Source organism: Pan paniscus, chromosome 1 (assembly GCF_029289425.2).
Source record: "Pan paniscus chromosome 1, NHGRI_mPanPan1-v2.0_pri, whole genome shotgun sequence".
Lineage (NCBI taxonomy): Eukaryota > Metazoa > Chordata > Mammalia > Primates > Hominidae > Pan > Pan paniscus.
Window position 1 is genome coordinate 82,811,114 of NC_073249.2, and position 20,938 is coordinate 82,832,051.

At 41.1% G+C, this 20,938-nt stretch overlaps 2 protein-coding genes across 11 annotated transcripts in view; one reads left to right on the top strand and one right to left on the bottom strand.

Annotated features, from left to right (window-relative positions):
- MAEL (maelstrom spermatogenic transposon silencer) overlaps positions 1–20,938 on the bottom strand; it is a 100,902-nt gene that overhangs the window by 56,707 nt on the left and 23,257 nt on the right. The gene's annotated exons all lie outside the window — the stretch shown is intronic.
- Positions 1–20,938, top strand: part of ILDR2 (immunoglobulin like domain containing receptor 2) — a 79,750-nt gene that overhangs the window by 9,916 nt on the left and 48,896 nt on the right. For all 10 annotated transcript variants that reach the window (XR_004666739.3, XM_024930279.4, XM_055112120.2 and 7 more), the window contains exons 2-3: positions 7,377–7,709; positions 8,626–8,745. Coding sequence is in view for 9 of the 10 variants with exons in the window: in XM_024930279.4 (XP_024786047.2) it covers positions 7,377–7,709; positions 8,626–8,745 (453 nt within the window). In the remaining variant the exon portion in view is untranslated. The remainder of the gene's footprint in view (positions 1–7,376; positions 7,710–8,625; positions 8,746–20,938) is intronic.

The following is a 20,938-nucleotide window of genomic DNA, read 5'->3' on the forward strand; positions in this document are numbered from 1 at the left end:
TATGAAACTTTATGGGTGCCTACATAATGCCAAAAGTGGAAAATTCTGTACCTGATATATTTGCTTTCTGATTGTTCAATGTACACAAACTTTGTTTCATATACAAAATTATTAAAAATATTATATAAAATTACCCTCAGGCTATGTGTATAAAGTATATATGAAACATAAATGAATTTTCTGTTTAGATTTGGGTCCCATCCCCAAGATACCTCTTCATATGTATGCAAATATTGCAAAATCCAAAAAAATCTGAAATCTGAAACACTACTGGTCCCAAGCATTTCAGATAAGGGATACTCAAACTATATTATCATACTGAATGAAGAAAGAATCTGAAGGCCAAGGTATGCTGAGGAATGGGCAATTCTGAGGTCAAATCCTGCTTTTGGTACTCAAAGAGTTAAGGGGTGGGTGAGCATTATACAATATTTCTAAAGATGCCTGTCTCTAATGATGATAATTTTCCATGACCTTTAGCAGCAATCTTTGTTTCTCTAAAATGGGGCTGTGCTTATAGATCTGCCTCCCAAAGATGCTGGCAGGAATAGCTTACAACTAGTGGGGGAAAGGAACTTGCTTTGAAAAAAATGAAAGTGCTAAAAATAAGAATAGCATTGCCTTAGAGTCTGTGTTTGTTATTCTTGCAAGAACACAGTTCATCATATATAGAATCTTTCTCTTTACATGAGAATTGGGGCAGGACCTTTTTTTGCACATGCAGCGAGACATTGTCTGCACTTGAAGCTGATCTTCCCTAGCCTGGTGACTGGTGACGAGGTACCTACACCTGGAGATTAGCTGAGATGGGGGCTGAGATGGGGGAGAAGAGCTGTCACTCTTCACTCTACCTTTAGGCAGGTTTCCTAGTTATTGGCCAGAATCCATTCTCTGAGCTGGGGACCACCTGCTAAGAAAGGCCCCTCAGACTCACAGGTTCGGTTTTCATTCATTCATTAATTCATTCCACATTTTTTAGCTTCACCTATATTCTTTGCCTTTGCTGTATACTAGGGATACAAAGTCAACCAAATCCTGGCCCCTGCCCTCAGGGACCTTATAGTTAGAAATGAACTTTATATTGAATTTCTCAAGATGAGGGACTGGTCTTTTAAATCTGTTTTGCCAGAACTTAGCATAGTGTTTCAAAATACATTTTTGGTCGAATTAAAATTAGATAGTCAAGGGTGGTTTTCCTGGAGGTCAGGGCACCAAAACAGTTAAAAGAATAGTCTGGTGGTCTAAGAATGATGACTCCCTCCTCTGCAAAGCAGAAAACCACCTGTGGTCTTCAATTCTAGTGCTGCTTTTAGTGAGGAATTCTTAATTTTTTTTTTTTTTTAAGATTTAGAAGGTCTAATTTTTACAGGTATACTCTCTCCAGTATAATTCTTTACCTTGCTTCACTTCTTTTCCTCTCTTTTGCTCTCTCTCCTAAGGTGCCTCTCTCTAGTTTTCCAGAATACCTGCTTTAGTTTATAGGGTGAAGCACAGGTTCTTTCTGCACCTCTGTAAATTTCTTTATAGGAGTTTGAAACTCAAGTCCCATATGGTGTTACCAGTGCCTGGACTTGGAGGCCCAGCCTTCCTGTTGTACCAGCGTGTGCTTGTTTACGTGTGGGCAAGACCCTTTTTCAGTGCTTCTCTATGTCTGCCTCCCAGGAACTCCTTCAGTTACGTGGCCTGATATTTGCCCAGGAGGAGGGGATAACATACTTATAGTCAAAGGGTTGGAAATATTTCAGTATGGCTGGAGCATACTGGGGGCCATGTCAAGGAGAAAGTCTTATATGCCTTGTTGGAGTATTTCAATTTTGTCCTGGAGGGAATGGGGAATCGATGGAGGCCTTAAAGCAGGAACTGACATGATTGATGTGTGTTTTAAAAACGGTATTCTAGAAAAATATGGAGAGTGGATTGGGTTGGAAGTAGGAAGACCATTTAGTTGGCTATTCTCAAACCCAGGTGGTGGTGAGGACCTGTGTAAAATGATGGTGAAGATCTTTGGAGCCAGTCAGTCTAGGTTCAAACCTAAACTGTCACCTGCTAACCTTGAGATGTTAGGCAAGATACATACATACATACATTATCTGAGCATCAGTCTCTTCGTCTATAAAACAGGTGTAATAACAATGCCTACTTTATAGGATTTTGAGAGAATTCATTAGGATACTACATGAAAAGTGCTTAGCACAATCCCTGACACACAGTAAGCATTTTACAGCTATTTTCTAGTAGCAGAAATAGAAACTTGATTTAAGGGAGTGACAGTGGGAATAGAGAAAGATAAAATTTGAGAGATATTTAGACTTAGCGACCAACTGAATGTGGTCAGGGACAGAGAGGAAATTATCAAAACTAAGATTTCTATCTAGGGCAATAGATTAAGTGGTATTTTGGCAAAAGAGCAAGCGATAGAGAAAGGATGAGTTTATAAAAAAAGAGGGTGGGAAAAGAGGAGATGATGAATGAGGTTTAGACATGTTTAATTTAAAGTGTTTGTTAAATATGCAGATGAGGCTTAAGGGAGTTGGGGGTGTGAGACATAACTGGTAGTTGGAACCTTGGGAGTAAATCAGATTTCTTAAATCAAATGCACAGCTTATCACTACAAAGAGGCTGAAAATGTTTAATTTATCTGGAATTCAAATGTATAGTTACATATTCTTATTAGCCTGTATAGACTCCAGCATAAGAAGTACTTGTTCTTGGTACCTGGTTTTTGGCATCTGACAAGTAGGAAAATTGAAAAACAAAAACAAAACTCTAAGAGGTAGGACCCCAGCTCAGGATACTCCCCTACTCCCAGGGCAGACCTCTTGGGAATGGGAGCCAGAGAGAGGGTATCTCCAGGTCAAACTTCAGTGTCCACAGGAGACTGGCAATCCTAGTCCCCACCCAAATTAGCTACCAGTTCTGAGGGGCCTGATCTATGTGGGTCCCATGAGAGGTATTTTTTGAAGTTGGATGGATGGCAGCATCACAGTTTCAGATTTGGATCAGCCATGCATGAAGGTATAGGAAACAATACCCAACCCTCAGGAGAAGGGGCTGGTATTAGGGCCCCAGACAAGCAGGCCAGAGTTCAGGGCAAGGGTTCTCAGACCCAGTGGAGCAACTGGATTGCAAATCAGGATACCAAGGTGGAAAAACAGTCTCTAAATAAGGTAAACACAGGTTGAGAGAAAGAGATGCTGCCCAGTGGTATAGGAAACCTAGACACCAGGGATCCAGGGTTAGGGCCAGAAGAGCTATTCTAGACCCTACCCTCCAGTGGGAATGGGGGTCCCGATAAACTTGGTCAGGGCAGTTTGGGGACTGGATGGCATTCATCTAACAGTTTGAAACCTGTAGTGCGGAAGCAGGGATTGGCATTTTTACTTTTATCTCCAACACTTCACTCTGTGGTTCTCAAAGATCCAATAAACTCACATTTACTTGGAATTCTAGTCCTGTCTTCTCCAGATCTACCTTTAGCTTAGAGTCCCATTGTGCCTGTACATGTATACATGTGTATGCATGTGTGCACACACGTGCAGGGTTACTCTCTACTTCTGAGTTCCAGGAGGTGCATAAGTGATGTGCAGTGAGGAGCATACCCAGGCACTGTCACTATTGAACTCCTAATGATGTATTCTAGCATTCTTGTGCAGTTTTTGCCCTGTACACACTCGGCATCTGACACCTTGATCTCTGTACTTGCGTAGCTCTAGGTTTGTAGCTTCACAGAAGTCAGCAGACTGCTCTTGATAGCCTCAGCAACATTAGCAACTACATTTATTGAATGCTCACTGTATACCAGGTATTATTCTAAATACTTAGGATACAATCTTACTTAACCCTCAAACAACTCCATAAGGTAGTTACTATTATTCTGGTTTTGCCAGTGAGGAAACTGAAACTCATCAGAGTTGAGTAGTTTGCTTGAGGTCATGTAGAGCCTGGATTCTTACTTAGGACTGACTGCAAAATCCATGCCTTTAAGTATCATGCTATAAAAAGGCAGATGTTTCTGAGAATGTATTTTTTATTTTTATTTTTTTGGAGCATGAGTTTATGTTTATGTCATAGAAGCTGAGAATTGACCAACCTCTATTAATAATTGATTAAGAGAGTCCAGTGGCTTGCTCAAGTGGCTAATCTCATTAACAGAGAACAGAGCTTGGAAGGAGGTTATTCTTAGTAATTATCTAATGAACAAAACCCCAAACTTCCTCTCTAAAAAAATAAATAAATCTCACTACACTTTTGTAGAGCACCCACCTGGGTGATGAAATGGTCTGTACACCAAACCCCTGCAACACACAATTTACCCATGTAACAGACCTGCACATGTACTCCTTGAACCTAAAACAAAAGTTGGAAAGAAGAAAAAAAGATAGGCTAAGAAATGTGATTTCCCAAGCAGTGCCAGAATAGCAGTGGAGCAGAAAAGGGGTGTGGTCAAGCACACAGCCTTGTATGGGAATGGTGCCTGTGAGTGGTTATCCAGCCTCAACCACTGCTAATTGAAGTCATTTCACCTCTCTTGTCCCATTCTTATTACCTGAAAAATTGAGGTGTAACTATTTGAAGAATAATTACAAGGTTAAAAAATTAATAATGCGCTAGAATTTAAGGAGAAACTATAAAGAAATTTATTTTCCTAATCTAGCTTCATAAGTGAGGGAGAATGGAATTAGCCACATCAACATTTAGTGGTGGTGAAGGGAAGCATGGGAACTAGGGTTCTTCAATGAGCTTCCAGATGGAATTGTTTGCCTTTTGATGGGGCTGATCTACATAATCTGGATGTAATCAAGCCTGGTGGTGATGTATGGTTATCAAGATTCAGGATGGGAGGTGAGGGGAAAGTTTGGCAAGGTGAGGGAGAATTAGCATTTGAGACCTACTCTTTACCGGTCACAGTGCTCTTCTACTGAGTCTCCTCTCTGAAGGTGCCCAATGAAAGAATGTTTGTTAACAACTCTGAGAGTAAGCATTATGGTGCTCATTCTATAGGTGAGGAAAATGAGTCTCAGATTGCTTAAGAAACCATCATTAGCGTATGGTCAGATGAGATTCAAAGCCATTCCTATTTGATGCCAACACTATTTTACTACACTTCTGACTCATTTAACTAGTTTCATCTGCAAAGTCCTAGAAATTCCTATATTAATAGCCATTCACTTGCTCATACATTTCTTCATTTATTCTGTAGGTAGCTATTGAGCACAGGGTAGGTCCAAAATGCTTTAAGATTTGATAAATCTCAAATACTCTGTTGTATTCACTTCCAGATGTTACAGAATGCAGAAACCCTTTTCCCCAACAGGAATTAGGACCTACTTTTTCATTGTTCCTTTCATTGAATAGAGACATTGGTCTGGATGTCAGAAGATATGAGTACAAATATGTATCTTGCCCTTGTCGAGGGTCCTTCAGTAAAGAGGCATATTCATAAATAAGTTTATGCTTTAGCTGTGGGAGTGAATTGGCTTTGCAGGATGTCATTGTGAACACTGGCACTAATAAAGGACAGGACTCCATGGAAAGTAGTCCTTTTTTGCATGTCTCTGCCCCAAGCTACTTGAAGCTGACTTAGCAGTCTCCTGGATTCAATTTGGAACTTCTTTATCATATCTTCATATTCGTTTTTTCTGCCTCTCATCATATTTCTATTTCTGCTTCTAACCTCACATCAAGCTAGAAACTCTTGACTCTCCCATTCAACTGAGAAAGTTATGTTCTCTTTGCTTGGAATTTCTAGATCTTATCATTGAGTTCATGTGGGACCTTTGCTTCTCAAACACTCCCCTCGTCTCTCATTCACTGAAATTTCTCATTCTTTCTTGGTCACCAAGCATCAGGTTGGATCTTTTTACCACTTAAACTTCTCATCTGCTTTTTAGCCCCCACTTTTTTTCCTTCTTTTGATTATCCTTCAAAGCTTTGAACTTAGTCTACTGCATTTGATCTGAAATCCTCCATTTCTCTCAAAGACTTATTTTCCTCTTCATCTCTGTCCCCTTTGCTGGGTCACCACTGGAAGGGAAGTCACTTCCTCCTGAAGTGATACTTCCTGGCTTCATTGTCATTATTTATCAAATATTTGTTGAGTACCTATGGGCTTCACAAGCCAGGGCAGCAAGGGAAGATACCTTCCACACCTGACGAGTCTGACAGGCCTGACAGGCATGAAAAGAAGTACTCGGAAGACTATGAGAGTAAATGTTTAGAAGAAAATGCTGGGTGTACTGATAGCACAAAGGAGGAAGTGATAAACTTATTGGTCAGAGAAGGCTTTACAAGAAGCCCTTGAACTGGGTTTTAAAAGATGCAAAAAGTTGCCCAAGCAAAGAAGTGAGGAAAAAGCATCCCAGAAACAGGAGACATCATGTGCAAAGACCTGGAGGCATGAAACAGGATATCCCACTGGGGAAGCTATTAGTTGTTTGATATTCTTGGAGCTTGGTGCTCAAAGAGAGGTGTTTCAAGAGGTGAGAGGTGAGGCTGAGGAGGTAAGAGGAACTAGATGACGGAGTACCTTGCCAAGGACTTTGGGTTTTATCCTGAGGGCTATGGAGGATGAGTGAAGTGTCTTAAGAAAGAGAGCCATAACAATCAGTTTAGAAAGATCATCTGAACTGTAGCAAGAAGAGTGTACTGGATGTTGACAGATTAAAGGCAGGGAGACCAAACAAAAGATTATTGTAATATTACGAGGAGGAAATGAAGAGAGTCTAAGGAAAGGCAATAGTAATGGGGTTAAAGAGGAGGGAAGAAATATTAAAGATGTTAAGAGATTAAGTTGATGTGACTTAATGCGTGACTGGATATAGGGAGTGAGGTTGTATTGGTCCGCTCTCACACTGCTATAAAGAACTGTCTGAGACTGGGTAATTTGTGAAGAAAGGAGGTTTAATTGACTGACAGTTCCACAGGTTTAACAGGAGGCATGACTGAGAAGACTCAGGAAACTTACAATCATGGTGGAAGGCAAAGGGGAAACAAGCACCTTCTTCACATGGCAGCAGGAGAGAAAGAGAGTGAAGGGGGAAGTACCACACACTTTTAAACCATCAGATCTCGTGAGAACTCACTCCCTACCACGAGAACAGCACAGGGGAAACCCACCCCCATAATCCAGTGACCTCCCATCAGGCCACTCTTCCAATTTGATATGAGATTTGGGCAGGGACACAAATCCAAACTATATTAGAGGGCATATTTCTGCACAAAGCAACCAGATGGATATTAATGCCATTAATTATAATTGTGAAAATGAGGTTGAGGGGACACAAGTTAGGGAATTGAAATGGAAAGGTGTGATCATGTGATGGAAGGTGAGGTCCAGGATATGGACACTGTTCGGACATGTTTATTCTGTTTTGCAGCCATGGTCGAAGGCCTTCAGGTCACAGTGCCTGACAAGAAGAAGGTGGCCATGCTCTTCCAGCCCACTGTGCTTCGCTGCCACTTCTCAACATCCTCCCATCAGCCTGCAGTTGTGCAGTGGAAGTTCAAGTCCTACTGCCAGGATCGCATGGGAGAATCCTTGGGCATGTCCTCTACCCGGGCCCAATCTCTCAGCAAGAGAAACCTGGAATGGGACCCCTACTTGGATTGTTTGGACAGCAGGAGGACTGTTCGAGTAGTAGCTTCAAAACAGGGCTCGACTGTCACCCTGGGAGATTTCTACAGGGGCAGAGAGATCACGATTGTTCATGGTAATAATGCCCCTATTTTGAGTCTAGGAAATGGGAGGGAGGTTAGTTTCATTCTTCCCTTCCCTTATGTCAATATGGTGATATTCTAGCCTCTCACCCTTTCAGACCCTCAAGACTTTTATTTTATTGGAAATGGGAGCATCAAGAGACCTATCATTGCCCTAACGGGATGGTGAGGGGGAAAAGGGTGGATCGTGTAAAATCTCCTGAAGACATACAGATGAACTTTGGAAAGAGTCTTTACAGAGCCCAGCATCAAGCCTCAGGAGCTTGTTTTTAGAGCTGAATTGACACGGGTTTTAGGGGAAAAACTTCTTCAGCCAAACATCCTATACCTTGACATCAGCCTTTAGGGTCCTTTCCCAAATGTGGAAAGCAGACTTTTTTGCTGGGAGAAGGGACGTATGCATACAAATAACAGAGCCAGGTAGATGCTTGGCCCAAGCCCCAGGTGGCTTTGCATCAATTCCACCCTTTCTCTTGCTCTCTAAAGCTCTGGACCTCAAAAGGTCCCAAAAGTCCGATATGATCTATTCGATTATTTGAATTTTGAAGAACTCCTGTGATTTTAGCTTATTTCCATGAGTTCAGAATAATTCTGGCATTTTCCTGGCTCTTAGGGGCCTCTGCAGGCCTGGTTCAAAGCCATCTCCTACTCCTGAAACTGCACTAGAACTAGACTGGTTTCTGACAGGCTCTAGTTGTCCTTCCTTAGAGATGCTAGTTTCTGTTATGGTTCTGTTGGTCTTGTTTGTTTGTTTTAAGCAAAGCACACATCTTTCAACCACCATCCAGATAAAGAAAGAAAATACTGCAGATACCCCAGAAGGTTTCTCCCTTCCTAACCCCCATTGTTTAGTGTTTTTCTTTCAGAGGACAGAGTTTTAGGACTGAGTCCTTCTTTTTGTGATAACAGATGCAGATCTTCAAATTGGAAAGCTTATGTGGGGAGACAGCGGACTCTATTACTGTATTATCACCACCCCAGATGACCTGGAGGGGAAAAATGAGGACTCAGTGGAACTGCTGGTGTTGGGTAAGTGAAAACAACAGGTGACATTTTCATCTTAGACCGCTTGCACTTGCACTGTATCCTATCCCTCTTCTCACTTCTCCCCTGTGTGCATTAGCAGGTTGCATACACAGTCTTATCTTTCATGCACACTCCCTTTTAGAATATGCTCTTTATGAGCAGTAGCTGTACTTATTATGTCTTACTTCTTGAAAGCTATGACCCCCCGCCCCCACCTTTTATCATTGTCCTGAATATTTCTTCTGCTTTCTTCATTTTTTTCTCTCCTTTCTACTTTCACCTTTAACCTTGATTTCTCTCTTTGTCTTGTTATATGCTAATTTTGAAGAAAATGCTAGAGGCCTTTGAAGCAAGGTAGAGATTACACAGATAAGAATTCACTGATGTGTCAGAACCTCCGGAGACATCAGGAATCTTTTCCCACTGGATTATCTCCACTTAAAACAATCATAAGAAAAGACAGCTGTAAACTAGAGAGTTTGGTAATAAAAGATGCCCAATAAAAAGAGCTGCTTGGGAGATGTACTAGTGTTTAATTGGAAGCCAGATATCTTGAAACCTGAAAGTGTCCAAGTTATGCTCAAAGCAAATACATCTAATCCTTATTAATATTAATCTCCTCATAAGTGAAAACTCATTATTTTTGGCTACTTTCCTTTTTTGTGGATTGGAGGAATGTCAGTGGGAGCTGACCTCTGTATGAAACTGAAAATTGAGCACATATTTTGTGCTCTATTAATGTTGTTTGAACAAGAAAATTAGAACATACAGAAATAAGAAAAGAAACTGCATAATTGTAGGGAAAAAGGTAGTTCAGGATATACACTTAAAGCCATTTTCAAAAGAAATTACATTTTTATAGCTTCCAAGAAACCAGGTGATAGCAATTTGGAGTAATTTGTAAGGGTGCCTCCTATTAAAAGTAAATGAGGTTGAAGGTAGATTTGTACCCTATATAAAAATTGTAGAAACTCAATCCCTAGGGAGAAAGTGGCAGTTGTTATTTAGGATTTTTAGTTTTAGTCTTTATCATGATTGTGTGACTTTGGCAAAACAACTATTCTGATGCCTTAGCATTATGTTTTTTATTGTTTTATTTTTTAAAATTATTTTATTTGATTTTATTTTTGAGACAGGGTCTCACTCTGTCGCCCAGGATGGATTGCAGTCGCTCAATCTCAGCTCATTGCAACCTCTGCCTCTCAGGTTCAAGTGACTCTCGTGCCTCCAAGTAGCTGGGACTACAGGCGTGTACCACCATGCCCTGATAAGTTTTTGTATTTTTTAGTACAGACAGGGTTTTGCTATGTTGGCCAGGCTGGTATCCAACTCCTGTCCTCAAGTGATCTGCCCACCCTGGCCTCCCAAAAGTGCTGGGATTACAGGTGTGAGCCACCTCGCCCACCCAGCCTCATAATATTTTGTAAATTGGATTAAGGTGATAATGGTCTGCCTTATTAGAAGGTTGACTTAATTCAAACAAAGTCTTTGGGTCCAATATATAAAGTGTAACTTGTGACTTGTAAAAGAATGGAAATATGACTGATATTCAGCAGGAAATGAAAAAGTAAAAGGCTTATATTGACATTGTAAAGAACACAGGGAGATCAGATCTGGGATCTGCTGTGACTCTATAAATCAAAAAGGAATAAAAAGACACATTTTTGCTTAATCACAACCCTAATAGCCAAGTTTGAAGGAACAAGTGGCTCATTGAGCCCACAATTAGCTAATTGTGAACATAGTTATTTGGCCAGGGCAGCCATTTGCAGAGAAGTAGTTGCCTGTGCAGGAAAAGGAGGCCAGGTAAAAACCACTTTAAATAATTTGGTCCCAGTTGTTCTGCAAACATGGGGAAATAAATAGAGTGAAAGCTTTGTCATCTGAGGATGTGTTGAAGTGTATGAAGGGCATTCCTCTGGATCAAAACATGCAAAGCAACTTGGGCAAAAATGCTATTCTCAAGGAAAAAAAGGGCCAGCAGCAGAGAGGTGAGTAAAACAGAAGTTCAGATGACAGTAGTCGCCAATTATGGGAGGAAAGATGAAGAAAAAAAATCAGTATTACTCTAAAGGAATCATAAAGGAAAACTTACCAAGGCTGCAAATCCAAACTCGTTGCAGTAGAAGCAGCCTGTCTATGAAACAGAGACATGCTAGGGCTCTTGGTAGGGAAGAAACACATCGTTCTGTTTTGTTCAACATTAGAGATGTTCAAAGCATGATAAATTTGTCATGGACTTTTTAGGGCAACACTAGCTGTGTTACTTATTTAAAGGGGTTAGTTAGAAATCTACAAAAAATTTTCTGAGTCCATAAAGCACTGTATTTACTTTCCAAATACAAAATTCTGAGTCTTTTTTGTCTTCACATCCCTTTATACAATATTTCAAAATGCCATCACAGTTGTAAAATTTCTTATTTTGGGATTATTTCATCCTGCTGGCCTATTTGTTAAGTATTCTTTTTATGTGAGACCAGGAGAGCAAGCTGATTTCTGAGTTTATTTCTAAGGAGATGAAGACCTCTGTGAGAAGATAACTGGGACCCACAGTTTGCTAATTATAATGTTCATGAACCACTGGCTCAGTCATTGAATTTTATATGAGGAGTGATTGGAGGATTTGGTCTAGCAAAAGTGGACTTGGAACAGTGAGCATGAGAAGTGTCTCCAAATATTTGAAGTGAAATTATATAGAAGAGAGAATGGAAACATACTCTGTCTGGATAGATAAAATGGAATCAGGAGTGGAAGTAACAAAGGGAGGGAGTCTATCTCACTGTAAAAGAAGAGCTGGCGACATCTAACATTAACAACTGGAGACATCTAAAGATGGAATAAGTATTCTCAGAAATGAGTTCTATGTCCCTGGAGGTACTTATGCACAGGAAAAGGTATTCAGTTAAGTTACTTTTGAGCTTTATTTCTATTGTAAAGTTCTTGGTTTAAAAAGTAGATGAACATGGTTGATGTGACTCCCTTGATGAATAAGAAAATGATCTCCCAGGAAATCAATCCTCATGACAGAGAAAAACAGAGTAACAGATTGGTTACAAGAACATGCAGGGTGATTGATGTTCATTCACAAGGAACCCAGAAGAATAAACTGTGGTCTTTTGCAGTAGGTCAGGGCTAAGAGGACTAATCCCTCAAGAGTGAAGAAAAAAACTATTGATGGTGGCTTGAAAGAGTCAACTGCTGTAGCTTTTCTTGGAGATGATCACAAAATGGGGAGCAGAAAACAGGTTGAAATTACAGAAGATTAATTAGTAAGAAAAGATGGGTTAAAGATGTAAATTAGAGGCAAAGTTAAGAAGAATTTGGTTTCTTCATTATACTCAGAAAGGTAAGGATGGAAAAGTTGATGGAGCAAGATTGTGAAGTATCTTATATGCAAGACTAAGAAGTTTGGACTAGATTCTGAAGAGTTAGGGGAACCAGTGAAGAAATCTTAACAGAGGAATCGGATTAGATCTTAGGGTCAGAACAATTATTAGCAAGCAGGGTAGGTGAAGTTCCTGTTGACTCACTTTGGTCAGTTGTCCCCTGCTTAGCCTTTTGAGACCAGGGGCTCTTCATAGTTACTTTATCAAGACACAGAGAAGCATTAATTCTCCAAAGTAAATTAAGACACTGTTACATAAAAGAAGAATAGATTTGGGATGCCAAAAAAACAATATGTGTCTACCAGAGGATGCCATTACTACATCTAGCACTAATACTAATGTACACTGAAAATAAGTTGTAGTTTATAAAATTGTTCTGTAATAATCTTGTAAGGTAGGAGGGCAGTTATTATTTTCCAAATGAAAAAAGTGATGTCTGTGTTTTATGCCTAATATCCTAGTTAAAAAAGTGTCATCGATCAAACTCAAGTGTTTTGATTCCTAGCCTTATCTCTTTCCACAATACCACATGACCTGTCTGTATGAAGAAGCTATAGAATAAGCTATGTTAAAAAAAAAATGTGGTTACTGCTTGAGGCCGTGGGTAATGTTTGTTACTTGTTCCAGGTTTGCTTCAGTATTTCACTTTATTTCTTAGTCAAACTGCCCACAACCATTGACCGAAGCTCTAACTTCAAAGGCATAGTTGTTATTGTCTAGATTGCATTCCTTCCCACTGAGCATGACTCACCCCTCCTTCCATCCTATACATCTGACCATCCACAAATCGCTATGGATGGCTCTTTCAGTGGTTTCAGAAATATCCAAAGATATGTGATTCACAGAAATGGGAGGACAACCACTGATTCAACATTAAACACAAAAACTATACTGAACACCCTTTAATGTCTTTTTGATGATTCAGAAGGTAAAGTCATTGTGAAGATGGAAATGCATAGTGTTTTGGTGCTTTAAGATGACAGTGACAGGTACCTTAGAAATATTTAGACAGTCATTTGGGATCACAGGGCCATACCAGCAGTCACAGAAGATGGGAGTGTCTAGAAATCTGCCATCCAAGATTAGGAATTTGTCTAGGATCCATGGTAAGGACAGGCTGTTTATAATCTGGAACCACGCCACTGTTTGGACAGGAATAAAGTTCCCTGGGGCATCTCCAGCTGGCAGGCAAAGGACTTCACCATTTCAGGAAGGCTCAAACAGGGAAGTTATTTTAAAATCTAAAAGCAGCTCTCCTTGTTCTTATGTCTTTCGATGTACAATCTGAGGGCTTGACCCCTTCTTTCTGATGTCCTATGTGGTAGCTTATTTTTTAAAGGCCTTTAATTAGAAAAAGGGGAAAAAGGCCTGGGAGGAAATGTGACTGGATGAACACCCCTGCCTGTGGGCCAAGAATAGAATAAGAGGATATGAGGGAAGGGGTGTTTAGATTCATCCTAAGGAAGACATTCCTAATGGTAAATAACAATTTTTGGAAACTATGGATGGTTGAGGGAAATTATAAGAAACTCCTCTGATGAACTTTTAATATGGAACAGTTTCTCTTGTCGGGGATATTACGATAAACAAGATGGTTTTTTGGAATACTTTCTATGATTCTGGATTTATTTAAAAGATCCATAGATGGCAGAATTAATTCCCTGTTGAGGGTGATACCTCAAATACTGCTGTTTTGTGTTGTTTTAATATTGTTTCTGTTTTAGAAAAAAAGATACATGCTTATTGTAAAAATTTCAAACAAAACAGAAAAGTACAAAAGAAAGTATCTCCTAAAGATCTCACTATCCAAAGGTAACTGTTGTATTTTTCAGAACTCTTTTATTGTAAGGGATAGAGGCTCAAACTGGCTTAGGGGAACTCTGGTAACAGATAATTTGATTTACGTAACAGATAAATCCGGGGGTATTCCTAGCTTCAAGCATGGCTAAGTCCTGGTTTTCAGATTATGTGTTAAAGAATCTCTGTCTCCTCATCTCCATCTCCTGGCTCTGCACTCTCTGTGTTAGCATCATTTCCAGTCAGGATCTCTCTGCATGGGGCAGAGATGATGGCCCCCAGCAGATCCACCCTTCCATGGTCTTTAGCACCTTCCATCTCAAGAGGATAAAGTGCCTCTTTCCCCATAGTTTCAGTAAAAGTCCTGTTGTTGGGGGTGGCCTGTGTGTGAGAGGACTGTAGTATACCACCCAACCCCAACTGAACCTATGAACTGAAGGGAAAAGTGAAAAAGAGTAACTTCCTAAAGGAAACTCTGGCAATTTGTTTCCAAATGAAGAAAACAATGTCAGGCAGGCAAATAACAAACATGAACATTTTGGGGAATTCATCCATTTGTGCTTCTTTATGGTCCAAATGCAATGCTAATCCAGATAGGAGGCCAGAAATAGGTATGCTCCCAGCAGGTCCTTGTGAGTAAGGCACTCATTTGGGATTGATTCTTCCCCATGAATGTAAGCCCACAGAATTGCCTTTGTTTTCCTGTCACGCTCCTATTTTTTTCTTCTATCTCCTCCTGTGATTTAACCAGAAGTACAGTTATATTACATAGATAAGTGGTAAAGGAATGGGCAGGCGTGTGTGTGTGTGTGTGTGTGTGTATTTTAGATCAAATTATTCACAATACTGTGCCTGAAATTGTTATTCTGCTTTAAAATAAACTTCTCCATCCACTAGTATTAAAAAGCCATATAGTATAAAATCAGTGAATTCTTGGGAGGGGACGTCTCAGAATTTGCAATTGACTTTAGGGATGTTTAATGGGAGCATGTGTCTTAAGGCTATGCAGAAATGCCCCCGCACCTACCCCTGTGTTACTGCTGCCTCAGTTTGAATCCTGTCCACCCCCTACCCCTGTGACTTTAGTTCAGTCTCTTCAGAAAGGCTACTTGTTGCCAATGTTTCCCCTCTCTCCTTCTCCTTCTCTTTGCCAGCCCCAGCCTGGTGCTGCTAACCAAGGAGATTTGACGATTAAAAGGGCCTCAGCTCCCAGAGTTCCCATGGCAACAGCCTCCTTGGAGGTCTTTGTTGCCTGCTAAAACTTTGATCTCTGAGAGTGGCTGCTGCTGTTTCTTTCTAAGATTTACAAACAGAGGAAGAGGGAAAAAGAATGAGGGAGAAGGAAGAAAAAGTTTACTCCTGGCAGAAGGGAGAAAAGGAATTAATTACAGAGCCACACTTTCGCCATAAATTTGGAGGCTACTTCTTTGGAACATCTTTTGACTTGAGCTGTACCTACATTTTCATTTGTAAACTCAATTATGCATCAGATATGCTTCAGATTATGCGTCAGTAGAGTTGATTCCCCAAAGAAAGCAGAATCATCCTTTCTATCATCAGCAGACACCTGTGCCTTCAGGTTTCCAGAACAGCTGAAATAACTCCATAGTTTTCCATGAGAGACAGAAAACAAATGAGGAGTGGCTTTTCAGGCCTCAGCCCCACTGCCTTTTCTCCCAGCACTCTCTCCTAGCTTTGGCCTGCTCTGCCCTGAGCTTACCTAGATGCCTCTGCTGGTCTTGTTTTTAAAAAGAACCAGAAAAAAATGCATTGAAGGGATGGAGGAGAGGGAAGAGCCAGAAAAGTTAGCCAAGTGTCAGCTAGAATCTGATTCTGGTTAGTGACTGCCAATAACATTCATTCTACTGAATGAAGAGTGGAGTAGGGCTTGTGGTTCCTTCAAAGATGTGGGATCATGCCTTTCATTCTTTGCAAGAATCTTCCTTTGGCCTTCAGACCTTTCTACTCCATAATCTCAACCTTGCTCTTTGATAGGCACCATGGAGTGGAGTCAGTTTTGCTTCAAGTATGATTTGTATTTAAATTATGATTTTAAAAAATGATTATTTTTTGCATATTATATCCCTAGCACAGTGAGGATACAAAATAAATGACAGTGTCTTGTCTCTATAAAAATTACTGTCTTTTGGTGAAGATAAAAGATATATTTCTGAAGCAGTTAGAGAACAATACAAGAAAATATTAAAGCTGTATTTGGATATTAAATATGTAGGCCATTGATTCTCAAGAAGGGGCAATTGTTGCCTTTCCAGGAGATATTTGGCAATGTTTGGAGATAGTTTTTGGTTGTCACAACTTGTGGGATGCTGTGGCATCTAGTGGGTAGAGACTAGGGAGGCTGCTAAGCATTCTACAATATGCAAGGCAGCTCTCCCATTCCCCAAAGGAATTATCTGGCTCCAGATAGAAATAGTGCTGAGGCTGTGAAACTGATCTTGACCAAAGGTCTCTCTGGATATTGGATAAAGTCCACTGTGAACAGCAGAGGCTTCAGGGTCAGACAGCCCTGGACTCAGTGCAGCAATATGAACTTGGACAAGTCAACGTCTATGAGCATGGGTTTCCTTAGCTGAATAAATGGGGAGGGGTAATAAAATTTACACGGAAGACCTATTGTGAAGATTAAATGCACAAAGAACTTAGTAAATGTTAGCTCCCTTCTCCCACCCCTTACCACTCCCCACACCACATCGCCAGCGTTTCATCCCTAATCTGAGGGAACCCTCTTTAGGGAATTCTACATTTGGAGACTCCTGCTAAAGAGCTGATTTTCCTTTAGCCCATTCCACGGGCAGAGGCTTTAATGGCCATCTGTGAATTGGCAATCCTATTGCTAATAGATTCACATTTTCTCAATGACATCTGTACTGTGTTTTGCCAGTGGTGACCCTAATCAGCCCAGTGGAAATCTTCCTGCTAGTGGGTTTGAAAGCATTCTGTCCCAGCATGCTATCTTTTGGTTGCTGTTGGAAGCCCCCATTTCTCAGTGGATGACCCTTAGTTAATTGCAGGGTGTTTACTGCCTAACCTAAATACAAGGATTAGGTCACACAGGCCAGGCCATTTGATGAAGTCTGGAGGGATCTGAAGAACACTGGACTTGGATTAGGATCTGGGTGAGCTTGGGAAGACTTTAGATAGGGTGACTTTACAACTTATCATCCAAACTAGGATACTCTTGAGAGTGAAAAGGGGGGACTTTTAATAATTTCTGGCAAGACAACAGGCATAAACCGGAACTGTCTAGGCCAACTGGTATGATGGTCACCCATCTTTAGCTGCTGACCACCTTGAAGGGTCTCCCATAGATTGAAGAGAACAGAAGATCCAGAGGGTTGGGGGGGAAATTAGTGTCGGCTCACCTCCACCTGCTGAACCCTGCTGCTAGCTGGCATTTCGTTCCTGGGGACCTATGTATGTGCACGTACATCTCCATTCATCTAGGTACCTGAATCGAGCAAAGGGGTCCAGCAAAGAGGTGGGGGTTTGACGTAATAGTTGTTTTCTGAAAAATTTGCCCTAAGATTTTTGAACCATAAATGACGTCGTTCGCGGCCGTTCACTGCCCTGTGTTAAGAGAACAAATGCGGTCTTGCAGGCGCTATTTCCCCTTCCCTAAGCCCCCAGCCACCCCGGTCGCGCCCGCCGCCCCCTCCTCGCAGCCTTTATTCCGCCTCACTATTTTTGCTTCACTTGTTGCTCATCACTGTGGGAGGAAACTCGGCCTTCAATTAGCGCGCATTCCTGGCGGCCCGCGGTTACCGTGGTTACCCCGGGCAGGAGCCGGAGCAGCTGGGTCAGCCGCGCGCTGCATTGTAGTCGGGTGGACCCGCGCCGGCCCGAGCGGGGGAGGAAACGGGGGCGGGGGGCAGGCGCGAGAGTGGGTGGCACCGAGAAATCGGCTCAGCCCCTGGAAAGAAAGAATGGCAGCTCTTGAAAGCCGGGCAGGAGACAGTTGTCCCATTTTTCTCCAAAGCCAGCTGCCGCTATTCAGGCGTGCAGGTTTGCGTTCACACGGGGGCTGTGCCTCCGACTTTGCTGAATTGGCTTCCCATGAGAGGGTCTGGGAAAGGCCCCATGGCCAACCCCTTCACACTAAGGGGGCTGGCCACGGAGGAAAGGGCAGGAACTCTGACAGTTTGAGACCTACCAAGTGTGTGCCCCTCTGTGTCTGCCTGAGACCGCCAGGGCCTTTTTTGGTTAAAGAAAGTGGCCATTCTTGCTATCTTTGTATCTGTGGCAGTCTGATGGATGGAGCACGGTGACTTCAAGACACCACACTGGGCTCCAAGAAACTCACTTTCCCCGTTCCATGACATCCCACGCTCCTCCACGGCATTTTAAAGTCAATCTAGCAGTCTTCTGCATTTCACTTCAGGCCAAGTCGACCATGTTATATTTCTAATAATATTTTGTATTTATTCGCTCTCTGGGGGTGGAGGTTGAATCACTATAGCACTTTGTGAAGTCAGATTACTTTGCAATCATTTTTGTTGTTTATTAGTTTGTAGCAGCATGGTGAATGCCTTTCAATTAGCCCATACTGTGTTATGATGTATTCAGTGATCATTTTTTCCGGTTGCAACTTTAAAAGGTGCTGAAAATTTCAGTTATCTCCAACATTTCCTACATCCAAAAATTGTATTTTAATTACATAAGTAGAGCAGTAGTGCCAAAAACATGAACACATTTCAGGGTCATTCACTACAAATATTAGGAGACTAGAAAGCAGTTGGTGCACATTTCTAGATGAAAGATAAGCAAAGTTTTGGGGTGGTGAGATATTGGGAAAAAAACTGGAATTGGGGTGAGTACACCTGGTTGTATTCTTGGCTTGATCATTAGTGAATTGTGTGACTTGGGGTAAGATTCTTAACCTCTCAGAGCCTCAGATCCCTGAAACATAGGGTAGAATATGGACTAGATGACCTCTAAGATCCTTTCTAGTTATAAAATCTGATTCTAGGATTCTGTGGGAATAGAAGTCAGCTCCTTAGGCCAAGCTTATAACTACTGCCAAAAACAAAAACAAAAAACAAAAAACCAACCTCAAAGCATTTATTAACAGTTAATTGTAGATGGTCCAATACTAGTTATTTTATGGATAGAATTCGGTTTCAGAATTATTCTCCTTTAAGACTATAATTTAAAGTGAACTAAACTGTAAAGGACACAGAAAGAAAAAGTAAACATATGAAATGCTTAAGAACATAGTTTATAAATATATATAAAAGAAAAGGGGGCTATATCCACATTTGTGATAGTCATAAACTATATTTATTAAATGCATGGTTACCATGGGAATATAGAATAAAAACTGGGATGTGTGTGCCCTTGGGAAATTTCCAATCTATTTGGGATTCCAAATAGCCATAGAAACAACTTAACACTTAAAAGCATAGCCATAGAAACATCTTTACACTTAAAAGGGCCAGAGAAAGGCATCTGTTCTCCTCAAAGACATAGGAGTGAAACATTTTGGAGGGTTAGGAGCTGACAGAACAGGGGGTGGATACAGTACATCCCTGAAAATGGATCTAGGGCATCTGAGGAAAGCTTGAAAGTGGGATGAAGCTGAGATGTGCATTAAACATAAGGGAGAAGAGGGGAACCACACGGAGCTGGGGAAGAAAGGCATTCCTCACTGTCCTAAACAGAAAGTTCATCTGTATAGTGTGTTGGCAAACCCTAGAAGGACTCCAACTTAATAAGTTTAAAGAAATGGAGGTAACTCTGCTGTCAGCAGTGGTGTCATAAAGATAAAGGAAATGTTATACTTCCTTTTCCTAAGTTCCAATGCATTAAACAATGTGTTATCAAGTGATTGAGTAAGCAGGTTCTGAAAACAGGTTTGTCCTAAATCCTGAACTTCTTTACCTTCCATTGTAACTTTGAAGGCTTGGAAATGATTAGAGCTTGGATTTAAGTTTTAAGAGTAGAGACCAAAACAGTCTTTTTGGCTGAAAGTTTTATGTGTATTTTATCTCTGTAATGACTTCCTCAAAAATACCCTAGGATAACTTCAAAAGTGGCAGTGGCAGAAAACAACTGAAATGGGGAATTTTATAGGTAAGATAGGTAAGTTATTTTATTCACAATGCATATTTCTACCCTGATCATTTCATCCAAAGCGTGTGAATGTGTTTAGCTCTAGAGTTTGTGACAGTATGATATGAAACTGGCACTTGTGTGTGTGCATGTACAAAGTATTAGTATGCCTGATTCGTTTGGTCTATTCAACTTTTTGGTGTGGGATAGGGTGGTGCTTTTGTCTCCTTAGATAGCAAGATGGCATTTGGGGATATTCCAATGACTGGAGAATGCTCCTGGCATTCTTCCCTGAGTTCAGAAGTGTTAAACATTGTGCAGTATATAGAATAATGCTGCATGAATAAATGAATAGTTCTTTCATATTTTCATTAAAAGCCTACTTCCACCTGAGGTTGATAAAGTCACTATAATGCGCAGCAAATCATAAGTCCAGCTAGAAACCCTGCATACTGAACAAGGGGATTTGCTTTTGGAAACACTTCAAGTTCCTGATGGGTGGGTGAGGTGCCTCCTCACGCTGGGCTTCTGGAGATGCCAAGCGTAGAGCATAGTCCCTGCTCTGGAGGGGTTTCCATCTTGGTAGTGGAGGCACTCGTAAAAGTAAAGGCACATTGCAGCCACGAGATAACTGCTTTAGTGAAGGCATGTGCAGTGGTCCTAGGGAGCATGGAGGAGGAAGCACCTTCTTAGTGCAGCATTCTTACAGGGCTGTGTCAGAACATATCTCAGTCTTGTGGTCTTTGTGGTAAGGAATTGAACAAAGCAACTGAAATGCTTATCTGAGCAAAGAAAGTAAATCAAGTTTGCTTTGAGGGGGCTAACCTACCAAGAAAAAGGTGTAAAAAAACTTGGGGAAATGCCACTAGGACATAATTTGTTGTGAAATGTGCAAAGATAATGTTCTGAGTAGAAGTGGGAAACCAGGCAAGGACTAGGTCTCT